The 12,303-nt window shown below is 46.3% G+C and overlaps 1 protein-coding gene across 1 annotated transcript in view; it reads right to left on the bottom strand.

Annotated features, from left to right (window-relative positions):
• RASGRF2 (Ras protein specific guanine nucleotide releasing factor 2) overlaps window positions 1-6,701 on the bottom strand; it is a 255,357-nt gene extending 248,656 nt beyond the window's left edge. The window contains exon 1 of the mRNA XM_066602949.1: window positions 5,991-6,701. Coding sequence (XP_066459046.1) covers window positions 5,991-6,266 — 276 coding nt within the window. The 5' untranslated portion in view covers window positions 6,267-6,701. The remainder of the gene's footprint in view (window positions 1-5,990) is intronic.
• Window positions 6,702-12,303: the final 5,602 nt, after the last annotated feature.

The raw sequence follows: 12,303 nt of genomic DNA, 5'->3' as shown, positions 1-12,303 counted from the left end.
ATGGCAGCATTTCCAGCTAATAAACTAAGCCGAACTGGAAAACTAACCCCTCACCCTAACTGCCCATGGCAGGCAAAAATACATCCACATGCTGCTAGCATCCTTAAAGCAAGTAGCCAATAGGGAGCTAGGAGCCTGACAGCGACGTTCCTCCTGTCAAACCCCTAGCTTCCAGTGGTGACATAATACACCAGTACCTGAACACCCTCCTGTTATATTTGGGGATGTGGTTGTGTTCAGAAATAGCTAATTACATTTAAACTCATGATAAATAGTAGTCAGCACTCCGCTGCTGTTATTTACAGAGAGTCTGGATTTTCTCCCATATAAAGTTCGGCTCTTCTAGGAGGATTTTCCTGACAATTTCTTAGAGGCATTTTTCAGCAAAAGCCATAAAGAGCTTACAACACATCAAAGGGATCTGATCGCTGAAAGGTATCAGTCAGGAGAAGGGGACCAAAAACATCTCCAAGGCATTACATATACCAAGGATCACAGTGCAGACAGGCATCAGGAATTAGATTATATTTGACACAACAGTGACATTACCAAGAACTGGATGTCCCTCAAAAATTGATGAGTCCCGAAGGCTGCCAAGAGCCTACAGCAACATTAAAGGAGCTACAGGAATTCCAGGCATGTACTGGTTGTGTAGTGCATGTGACAACCATCTTCAGTATTCTTCATATGTCTGGGCTGTGTGCAGAGGCGTAACTAGGAGCTCTTGATACAAATTCTGTAACAGGCCCCTACCTACCACGTGCCATTTATAATACTAGTGTCTTATGTGATGGAAGGGCCTTTAGGCCCCCTAAGGCTCCAGGGCCTGGTAGCGAATCCTACATCTGCACCTCTATAGCTATGTCCCTGGATGTGGGGTAGGGATACAAGACAGAAGCCTTTTCTAGCAAAGAAAAACATCCAAGTCCGGCTATATTTTGCCAAAACCTACATCAAGTCTGCCAGAAGTATGTGGGAGAAGGTGTTATGGTTTAATGAGACCAAGGTGGAACTTTTTGGCCATAATTCCTAAAGGTATGTTTTGTGCAAAGCCAACACTGTGCATAACGAAAAGACCACCATACCCACAGTGAAGATTATGGAGGCAGCATTATACTTTGGGGTTGATTTTCTGCTGCTGGACAAGGTGCTTTAGTCAAGGTGGAGGAAACCATTCCAAATATCAATCCATCTTGACACAAAATCTTAGGGGCTCTGCTAAAAAGCTGAAGATGAATTTCACCTTTCAACACAATGATCCAAAGCAGACAAATCAACAAAGAATGGCTTCACCAGAAGATCACATTTTGGAATGGCCCAGCCAGGGCCCAGACCTGAATCCCATTGAAAATCTGTGGGTTGATCTGAAGAGGGCGCTACACATGAGATGTCCTCGCAATCTGACAGATTTGGAGCGCTTTTGCAAGGAAGAGTGGGCAAAGATTGCCAAGTCCAGATGTGCCATGCTGGTAGACACCTACTCAAAAAGACTGAATGCTGTCAAAGCCATAGCGCACATCAACAAAGTATTATTTATAGAGTACGCATAATTTAAGAAACCATGTTTTGGTTTTTTCTTTTTAAATTTTCCACCCTAAAAGATTCCAGTTCATTTTTCAATGGAAATTGTACAAATAACGGGTCACATTGAAGGTGAAAATAAGCCTGAAAGGATTTTTTTTTTTTTTTTTTTTTTTAACATGACAAACATGGCATTGTAACTGGGGCGTAGACTACTGATTGTGAATGGGGCTCGTACAAATGGAATTATAGAAAAACTGAGCAAGGTATTACATATAAAGCTCTGTTCACATCTGTGCCAGGAGCACCAGAGCAGATCCAGCGCAACATATCGCAGTATACTACAACATCGTGCTTGGTAAAATGCTAGGCGACACTATGGAAATCTGAGAGATCCCATTATAATCTATAATGAGGTGCGCAATTCATGTCCACAATGTGCCAGAATCTGTACACAGGAGCAGAACAATAAATATGACAGGTCAGTTAAACCTCCCCTTACCCCTTTCTGCCAATAGAGGGGGTCGCAAGAGGCTTCATTTTTCTGTGGATCCCACAGGGTCGGCTTCCATTGAAGCCAGTGGAAGCCGTCTGACCCGCGGTGCAGCCTCAGCTGTCACTGGATGTGCCATGGATCCACAATTTAAAAAAAAAAACTGCACTGTGCATGCGTCTGTGACAGCTATGGCAGGGCATTCTTTCGTCCCTGTGGGGAGTCCCATCATTACTGCGTGCATGCATGTCCTATCTTTTGCATGTGCGAGTATTTTGTGAACACTATATAGGGAACCAATGGTTCTATCAGACGTGCCTTTTTTTAAGCACATAGGCGAATGCAAAAAAGAAAAAAAAAAAAAAAGCTCGTCTGACTTCACCCATAGGAATGCACATTTTGGTGAGGGATTCCAAGATTACATATTTTGAAACATTGTTGCAGAATATTTCCTCCTGTGTGCAAGCAGGGTAAGAGCATGTTCACACATCCAAAGCTTTCTGTTGTAGTCTTTGGCGTGGATCTGAAACTGATCATGTGGATTTCGCCCATTAAAAGGATGGAAAACTCCATGGCCAATTCCACCACATGAACATACCCTAAGGTTATGTTCAAACATGTCGGATCTGCTGCAGATTCACTACCAATTTTACCCCCTCGTTTGGAGCAGTGAAACTTGACTACATAAACGGACATACTGCTGATTAAAATTTGCAGCACAGGCTGATGTACACTGCAGATTTTTTTCAGCATCGTATGGAAGCTCTACAGCATTTACGTAATATGTCAAGAACATGTACGCTAAGGCTGCCTTTATACGTGCAAGAGCCACTATGGTATTTTTGTGACGTCTTTCTGTCCTTCGGCAGTCTTTTTACTCATGTACATATGCAGTGTATTTATGCGCTTAAGAACGAACGCACAGAATTGCATTGAGTCTGCACGTGAATACACAGCTTTTTTGCATATTTTGCGCGTACTTACACACGCGCATTGATTTCAATGGACGTCTATATTGTGCAGTATGCACCAAGATAGAATATGCTGAAAAAAATACGCTCAAGTGAATGAACCCATTGAAATAAATGGGTCATATTCACTGCGTATTATGCAAGCAAAAATTGCGCACATAATGTGCTGCACAAATGCACTCATGTGAATGAGCCCTTAGGCTGCGTTTACCCAGTGCAGATTTGCTGCAGACTGTCTTGCGGCAAATCTGCAGCACAAAATCCGTATCATAAATTGGTGGCCGTTTCACCCCCTCATTTGCAGCGTTGGAATCTGCGGCACACATCCGCTGCTATAGTAGACATGCTGTGGATTTAAATTCCATACTGCAGGCGGATTTAGTGCGGACTTGATTCTGAAAATCCCATCCATTTTGCTGTTACTGTAAATGCTGCAGGTGTTTCACGAAGACAATCCATCTGGAAAATCTGTGGTAAATCTGCCCCATGTGAACATAGCCTCGGGTATACCTGTTGCAGAACTTTCTGCAAAGGGGGCTTGCAGAACCATGTCCTTCCTGTAGAAACCACCCCATTCGGATGCACAGAACGGATTTACAGTCTTAGAAATCTGCAGCGTAAGACTGGCACAAGTATTTGGCAGACCGAACATAGTATATAATGCCAACCCCTGCAGTAAGCAGACCATATGCTGCAGCGGATGGCATATCTGTGAGTGATCAGGAAGGGGTTACTGAGCCTCTCAAGTCTTACTGGAAGTTCTTCTGGAGATGCTCCTGACTTTCCCACAGCGCACACAAGTCAGGAGTTATGTGGACAACATCCCTACGTGCCCAAGGTAGAGTTCCGAGTCTCACTTGTCACTGCAGTCGCGGTGCACACACTGCTGAGCCCATCGCCATCAGCTTCACAGTGGCTGGTTTCCATATGTAACAGTTGCTTAGATAACTTCTATGGAATAAGGGATCGCTTACAGTAGAGTATCAACATGTTACAAGGAATGGACACAATTGTAACAATATACATTATACAAAGATCATTACTGGCTCTGGACACAGTTTTGATAGTTAACAATTAAGGCAATTAAGGTGGCTTACCTGCACAGGTTAACATATCACATAGAATATGCTGATATTATACAGATGGGACACACAGAGACTTTTTGCAGCGCCACTCTCTAATTCTAAGGGCTCATTCACATGTGCATATGCAATTTTGGTCCATGACAAATGCACTGTTTTCAATGTGTGCGTATGTGCGTTTTTGGCAATTGGTGCGTCTGTACTTTTTCTACGGCCTTTTTGCATCTATGTTCACTGTATTTTTCACGCATGCAAAAAAAAACCGAACATGCTGCGATTTTTAAGCGCAATATTGTTCTACATGAAAAAAATGCATGTCTGAATACAGCAATTTAATTCAACGGTTTCATGTTCAGTCCGTGAAAAATACGGACTGAGTAGAGACGGAAAAAAAAAAACACGGCCATGTAAACGAGCCCTAATTTTCAAGCTGCAGTCCACGGGTATACTGTAAGCTGAGTGCACTCCTGCAGCTGTCATTCAACAAATCAAGGCTCCTCTAGCGCTGCTTCAGACAAGCGTATTTTAGTTGCGCAGGAGAGAGCGTATTTTGCAATACGCCTTTGTGAAGCTGCCTGTCGACCGATTGTCGTTTGCATGAGTGAATGAGCCAGTGACGCCATTGCTAGCTGGTTCGCTGTCATGCAGTCTGTTTAGACAGGCAGATTCATCGTTGACTTGTTCAACGATCGTTTAGTGTTTTACATAATGAATGTAAAAGACTGAAGGGAAGCGAAGGAGCCGACGAAGATTTATATGTCTGCATAAAATGAACAACCAATTAGCAGTCAGCCATTCTCGGTCATCGTTCAGCCATTGGCTCGCGTTTAGACCGAACGATTATCGCTCACTTTCGATCATTTGAATGAAAATCGTACAGTCTAAAAGCACCCAAAGAGGTTGTACCACAGTGGACATATCCCCTGTCCTAGGTGATAGAAGTGTCATATGTGGGGGTCTCACCAATGCCAAGAAGATGGTCCCATGTCTCCCTTCCTCACTGCAGGCTTATGGCAGCCGCCCCCCACCCCACAGAGAAGAGAAGGTTGAATGAAGTGGCGGTCACACGTGTGGTGTTGCTCCATTTATTTTCGATGGGACTGCCAGAGAAAACAGGTGCTTGTAGTCGGCCATTACCATCAGCCCTAATGAAATTACAAGAGTGACGGCCGCGCAAGCTCAGCCACCGTTACAATTAATCTAACCACTGTGGGCACATGTTTGTAGTGCCAGAACAGGGGGGCAAGGGAACCCCGGTCTCGGGATAGGCGATAAAAGTTTTCAGCTACAACAAAAGTCACACTACAAAAAGTCTTCATCCCCCCCCTTCCCATTTCATCTTGTCAGGACAGATATCCCCAAAATAAGCTACTGCATGTAGCCAGCATGACCATTTGCCAGCCTTACATGCGTGTCACATGCAACATTACATGAAGAATCAAAGTGTTACTCGAGGGTCACCTGCTACTAGTGACCCCTGTAAACAAGCCCACAGACAAAGGATCCTTGGCCAACTTCATTATAACATTCACAGACCCAAAAGTGTAACAATAAGTAGGAGGAAAGTGGAAAAGAAAATTACACCATTTAAAGGGGTATTAATACAAAAAACCTAGGAGGATACAACCAGCCAACAGCATCCAGACCAGAATTTGAATATTGTTGGACTTTTGAGTAAAAAGAACTTCACCATAATAATAGCGACTTTAAAAAATAAAAAAAAAAGTATAAAACAGACAATTTTTCTGCTGCCAATGATCTCAGACAATATAAAATGTGCCCTCTGGAAAGGAAAGAGTTAAACAAGAAACATTCTATTGCTGAAAAGGGTTTCCCGTCTGCTGGACTTCAAGTTAACACTTTAATTTCCAGAGCGCAAAACTTAGATCTCTAGTACAGTGCGAAGCCCCCACTTCCATGTACCTGTTTCTCCATGGTCTCCTTCCCCCCACTGGCCACTATGGGTGGGGGGAGTCTTTCACAGCTGCATCCTTCCAACATGTATAATCCGGAGGGTCTCCCACTTTGCTCCGTTTCGAAATAAAACAAGACATTTTGGAATAGAGCGAACCATTTCTCATGCCACCTGCTGGTTTCGGTCACCTTCTTGCTGAGAATGCCCCTTTTAGTGCCCTCCTTGCGGGCCAGAAGGGCAAGGTACAAAGCATGCCCCTCATTGCACCGTACACTTTTCTGCATGATCCCAACCTTCAGGGCATACTCCCCCAGGTAGCGCTCCCTGGGGAACGACGCTGGGCGCACCGTGGTGCAATGCCCCTTCCAGCTGGATGCCAGTGGGTGCCAGCAATGACCATGCACCCACCTTACTAAATAAAAGGGTTGTGTGTCAGGGGTCAATGAATGAATGAGTGTCTGCAAGGTGTTGGGCACATGTGCCTATATAGTGCCTGACATGACAGGTGCAGGTCCTAGGTGTGCTGCCAAGGGTAGGTGGGCATCTCCTGGGGTTGCTGCAGGTGTCAGGAGTCCGGGGCTGGCAGGAGGGCGCTGCTCATGGTGCTGGTCTGAGGCTCAGCAGGTGTTTAGTGATCCCATGTGCAGAGGCTCCGCTGCTCGTTCTCCGGTCCCTGCCGCATTCACAAGTCTTCTGCTCAGCTCCGTCTCACCCACGTGTAGTGAGGTGCAGGTCCCACTCCCAAACTCACTTCCTCCCTCCACCCAGATCCACAGCGGCTCCGGGAGCTGCGCCGCCTGTACAGCAGCAGATAAGAGGCGGCCAGCAGGGGGCGCAGGATGTCAGTAGCGCTAATCGGCTTAGAGCGCGGTTGTGTAGGGAGGCTGGCCGCGTCCTCCTGACAGGACGAGCGCTGCTCCCCGGCCGTGTGCGCTGTGCTCGGGGAACATGTCGGTCTCCTCACGCATATAGTCCTCTCCCTTCCCTACTGATATCATATGGTGACTAGTGGCAGCCATGTCTGCAGCACCACAACACAGTGTGGCCCCGATAACACCCCATGCCTGCCCCCCGCAGCCATTACTCGTGTCTCAGTCTCCCCTCACCCGGCAGACCCACATCTGCTGTTTTTGGTGGGATAAGCCGAATTTTTTTAATTAACAGTTTTTGGAGATTTTCATCTCCAATTTTCAGAAACCGTAACTTTTTATGTTCCCGTCTCCAGGGTTTGGTTTTGGCGCGTGAGGCGTAGTTTGCATCGCTGCCGCTTTCTGGGTACACGAAGAACGCGTTGTAGAATTTCATAATGGAGGCAGGGAGGAATAAAACGCCTCGTCTGCCACTGTTTTTTCGTAGAGCGCAAATCTAGCAGCATAAATGACCTGATACGTTTTTTCTGCGGGTTGTTGCGATTATAACAATACCAAAATGATATATTTTTTAGGTTTTTCCACTGTTGCACAATAAAAGCCTGCTTTTTTGGAAATTATTATTTTTCTTTGCATCGCTGTATTCCAAATCCTGAAACTTTTTTATTTTTCCATCAAAGCTGCTTTGTGAGAGCTTGTTTTATTGTATGGCGAGACGCGGCTTTTATTGGTAGCGTTTTGGGGTAGATATGGATTCTTAGATCACCTTTAGGGCTTATTTACACGAGCGTATATCTGAGCAGTGCCCCCCTCACCGACTTTCTGCCTCTTGGCTTATTCACACGGCCGTATATTGACCGGGTTTTCATGCCCGTCCGATATACGGTGTCCCTTTCTGCAGCGAGAGGAGGCGAGCTGTACCTGGAGCAGTGCAGTGAGCTCCGGCCCCCTCTCCACCCCTTGCGACTAGTTGCAATGGGAGGGGGCGGAGCAGAACTTAGCACCGCCCCTGTCCTGGCTCTCCCATTGCAAACAGTGGCGAGGGGCGGAGAGGGGGCAGGAGCTCAGTGCACTGCTCCTGGCACAGCCCGCCTCCTCTCGCTGCAGAAAGGGACACCGTGTATCGTCTGGGCGTGAAAACCCGGCCGATATACGGACATGTAAATAAGCCCTCTCTCCTCCACTCCTGCGTTTGCAATGGAAGGGGGCGGGACAAGGGTGGAGCTAAGCTCCAGTCTGTCCCACCCACTCCCATTACTGGCTATGGGTGGGGGTTTAGCTCCGCCACCATCCCACCCCCTCCAATTGCAAACCGCTCGGAGGGGAGGAGAGAAGCAGAGAGATGCTGAGGGGGAATAATGCGTTTTTGGGAAGCAAAATTAACAAAGTCCACAGCCGTGATTTCGCGGGCGGTAAATTGCCGGCGAATCACGCCGTCTGAAGCTTTAAGCATGCTGCAAATTGCCGTGATTCTCCGTGGTCAGCCTATCTGTCAGATTAGGCTGACAGGGGAGATCTGTCTGCGGCTCCTGCTCCTGGGCGGTGGAGATCCATCGCGGGATACTGCAATGCCCGTGGACAGGGGGCCTACGCTTTTTGGCTCAGTTTTTGTTAGTTTTTTTTTTTTCCTTTTTTTTTGCTGTGCAGGATATTTATTGTACAGGTCGTTACAGATGCAGTAATATTAGACATGCGTTTGGGATTTTTCCCCTTTTTTAAAAGAGGGGAAACTGGAGAAAATTTTTTTTTTCAATTTTGCCCACACACTTGTAATGGACTTGAACCCACAATCGTATGATCGCTAGAATAATACATTGCAGTACATCTCTACTGCAATGCATTATCACTAGAGATGAGCGAACCTACTCGGCCACGCCCCTTTTTCGCCCGAGCGGCGCGATTTTCGAGTACTTCTGTACTCAGGCGAAAAGATTCGGGGGGTGCCGTGGGTGAGTGGGGGGTTGCAGCGGGGAGTGGGGGGGGGGGAGAGGGAGAGAGAGAGGGCTCCCCCCTGTTCCCTGCTGCTACCCCCCGCTCCGCCACGCCTCCCCCCGGAGCCCCCCGAATCTTTTTACCCGAGTACGGAAGTACTCAAAAATCGCGGTGCTCGATCGAGTAATTACTCGAAACGAGTACGTTCGCTCATCTCTAATTATCACTATTGCTAACAATTATACAACGTGGCAGACCCGGACACCAGTCAGTGGCGTCCGGTTGCGATGGCAACACGTCAGCATCCGCAATGACATCGCAGCAGGCCGATGACATCACAGAGGGAACATACTCCCTCTGTGAACTCTTTATATGCCGTGATTAATATTGATCGTGGCATGTAAGAGGTTAACAGTGGGGATTGGTGTTCTCTCCGATCCCCGCTGTTGCAGTGGGAGGTCAGCTGTCAGTCACGTCCGTGATATAGCCTGAAGGGGTAAACCTACCATATAAAGTATTGGAAAACTTTAAACATTTTCTAAGTGGGCAGAACTGCAAAAAATGGAATGGCGCTTTTTTTTTTTTGCAAGGTTTGATTTTACAATGTTCATGATGCAGTGAGGCCGGCTGCACATGACCGAGTTGGATTCCGCATGCTTCAATGGGAGCCTCCCGCACAGAATTCTCTTAAAAATAGAACGTGCTACGATTTTTCCTTCGCGAGTGGAAAATCGCAATTGATTTTCAGTCGTGTGCCGGAAAAAGCGTCTTTCAATAGCATGTTCTGGGCGGTATTTGCTGCGGATTTCGCAGGTGGACACCCGCTATGGATTCTGCAATGAAAATATGCCCGCGTGCAGCCAGTCTAAAAATGACGCGGTATCTATAGGGCAGTTTCAGATGACTCTATTTGCGTACATAAGGGCTTATTCAGACGACCGTATATCTGCTGGGTATTCACGCCGGCCGATATACGGCGTCTCTCGCTGCAGGGGGAGGAGGCTGGAAGAGCCAGGAGCAGTGCTCTGAGCTCCTGCCCCCTCTCCACCCCCTCTCCTCCCCTCTGCACAACTTGCAATGAGAGGAGGCGGGGCAGGGGTGGGACTAAGTTCTGGAAATTGGCTCCACCCCCATCCCTCCTCCCCCTCATTGCAAATAGTACAGAGGGGCGGAGAGGGGGCGGGAGCTCAGAGCAATGCTCCCGACTCTTCCAGCCTCCCCCTGCAGGGAGGGACGCCGTATATCGACCGGCGTGAATACCTGGCCGATATACGGTCGTCTGAATAAGCCCTTAGATATGCATGCACAATACGCAGAGAACAGAGCCCATTGATTTCAATGGGTTCGTTCTCAGGAAAAAATTTTTTGCATGCATTCCCTGCACACGCAAAAAATAAGGACTTGCTCTGAGTTCCTGTGTATTTGCGCACCAAAGGCCTCGTAGAAGTCTATGAAAGGTAAGCAAATATGCACTCAATATGTACGCAATTGTGCAATACGCTGCACAATTCCACAGATGGGGGAACACATCTGGACCTCATTAGGGTAAATAGCCTTTTAAATCACGGAAGGGGTGTGTTGCACGTGCGTGTGAACTGGCCCTGCATGCAAAATAAATACAGTGTTATGCGCTGATACGCATGCAAATCTACCTCATCATCAAACCTCATCCATGGCACAAATACGTTGCACAAAACAGTGTGTAATTGCACGTACGGGTTTCTGATACTGCCCTCATTCTGTGCGTCAGGCTGTATTCAGACGACCGTATATCGGCTGGGTTTTCACGCCGGCCGATATACGGCGTCTTTCTCTGCAGGGAGAGGAGGCTGGAAGAGCCGGGAGCAGTGCTCTGAGCTCCCGCCCCCTCTCTGCCTCCTCTCCACCCCCCCTGCACTATTTTCAATTAGGAGAGGCGGGACAGGGGTGGAGCTAATTCCCGAAACTAAGCCCCGCCCCGTTCCACCTCCTCTCATTGCAAATAGTGCAGAGGGGCGGAGAGGGGGTGGAGAGGAGGCAGAGAGGGGGCTGGAGCTCGGAGCACTGCTCCCGTCTCTTCCAGCCTCCTCCCCCTGCAGAGAGAGACGCCGTATATCGGCTGGGCGTGAATACACAGTCGATATACCGTCGTCTGAATAAGCCCTCAGGTTGTATTTACACAAATTTATTTTAACATCTGCGTTCTGTCCAGTTGTGAGATTCACAGAAATCACACGTGAAAAGAGTCCATTATTGTCATTGGGTTAAAATACACAAGAGATTTTTCTCTCAGACCTAGATTTTGAAATCGAAAAATTGCAGCATGTCCAATGTTTATACAACTTTATGATTGCTTTTTATTCAGTTTTTTCTTGGTGTCAGGGTGACCAAAAAAAGTGCTATTCTGCCATTGTGTACGTTTTTTTTCCTAACAGTCTTCCCCATGCAGAGTTACTAATGTGATATTTTAATAAATTGGATTTTTTAGATGCTGAGCTACTAAGTTTTACTTATTTTTTGATATAATGACTGGGGAAAGTATTTTAAATTAGTATTTTTTAATATTACAGCAAAAGGGTAGGAGAGAAGAGGGAGGGAGTGTAGGAGTCACACAGCTAAACTCCCTCCCACCTCCCTTTTCCGGCCACTGTCATTGGCTTCCATTCTCATAGGAGTATTCTGGCCCCAAAAATAGTTCCAGGACTATCTTTGCAGGCCGGAGTAAAAGGACCCAGTACTATATTGGCCCAGCCGGGCGCTTTTACGCCGCGGGAATACGGCCATGTGATCTGATGCATTAGAATCCAATGCATCAGATCATAGTGTATATGTGCCGGCCGTGAAAACGGCAGCCGATATACGCTCATGTTAAAGAGGCCTCAGCTTTAGCTTTTCTGACACTTGCCCTACAGTTTTTGCAGACCGCATTATATTCTTCTTTAGATATTCCCCCCTCTTACCATTTGATAAACATTCCTTTTTAACCCCTTCATGACCCTTTTTTTTCCATTTTAGTTTTTTTCTCCCCCCTTTAAAAAAATCGTAACGCCTTTATTTATCCATCAACATCGCTGTATGAAGGCTTTCTTTTTTGCGGGATGAGTTGTATTTTTCAATGGTGCTATTTAATGTACCATATAATGTACTTAAAAGCTTTAAAAAAAATTCTAAGTGGCGTAAAATGAAAAAAACAAAAAACTACATTCCGCCATCTTTCAGTGCATCTTGTTTCTACTGCGCACAAACGGCAACAAAAGCGACATGATAACTTTATTCTATGGGTCAGTACGATTACTATGATACCAAACTTGTATAGTTTTTTTTTTACTATACTACTCTTTTTTTTTTTCAAAGACATTTAATTTTTTTAAATTATTTTCTGCGGTCATCTTGTGCGCGCAATAACTTTTTTATTTTTCCATCGACGTAGTTGAACGAGGGCTTGTTTTTTGCGGGATGTCCTGTAGTTTCGGTTAGTACTAATTTGGAATACATGTGAATTTTTGATTGCTTTTTATTGCGTTTTTTCTGGGAGACAGGG

Source organism: Eleutherodactylus coqui, chromosome 5 (genome assembly GCF_035609145.1).
Source record: "Eleutherodactylus coqui strain aEleCoq1 chromosome 5, aEleCoq1.hap1, whole genome shotgun sequence".
NCBI classification, from domain to species: Eukaryota; Metazoa; Chordata; class Amphibia; order Anura; family Eleutherodactylidae; genus Eleutherodactylus; species Eleutherodactylus coqui.
This window is presented reverse-complemented; position numbering and strand designations above follow the sequence as displayed.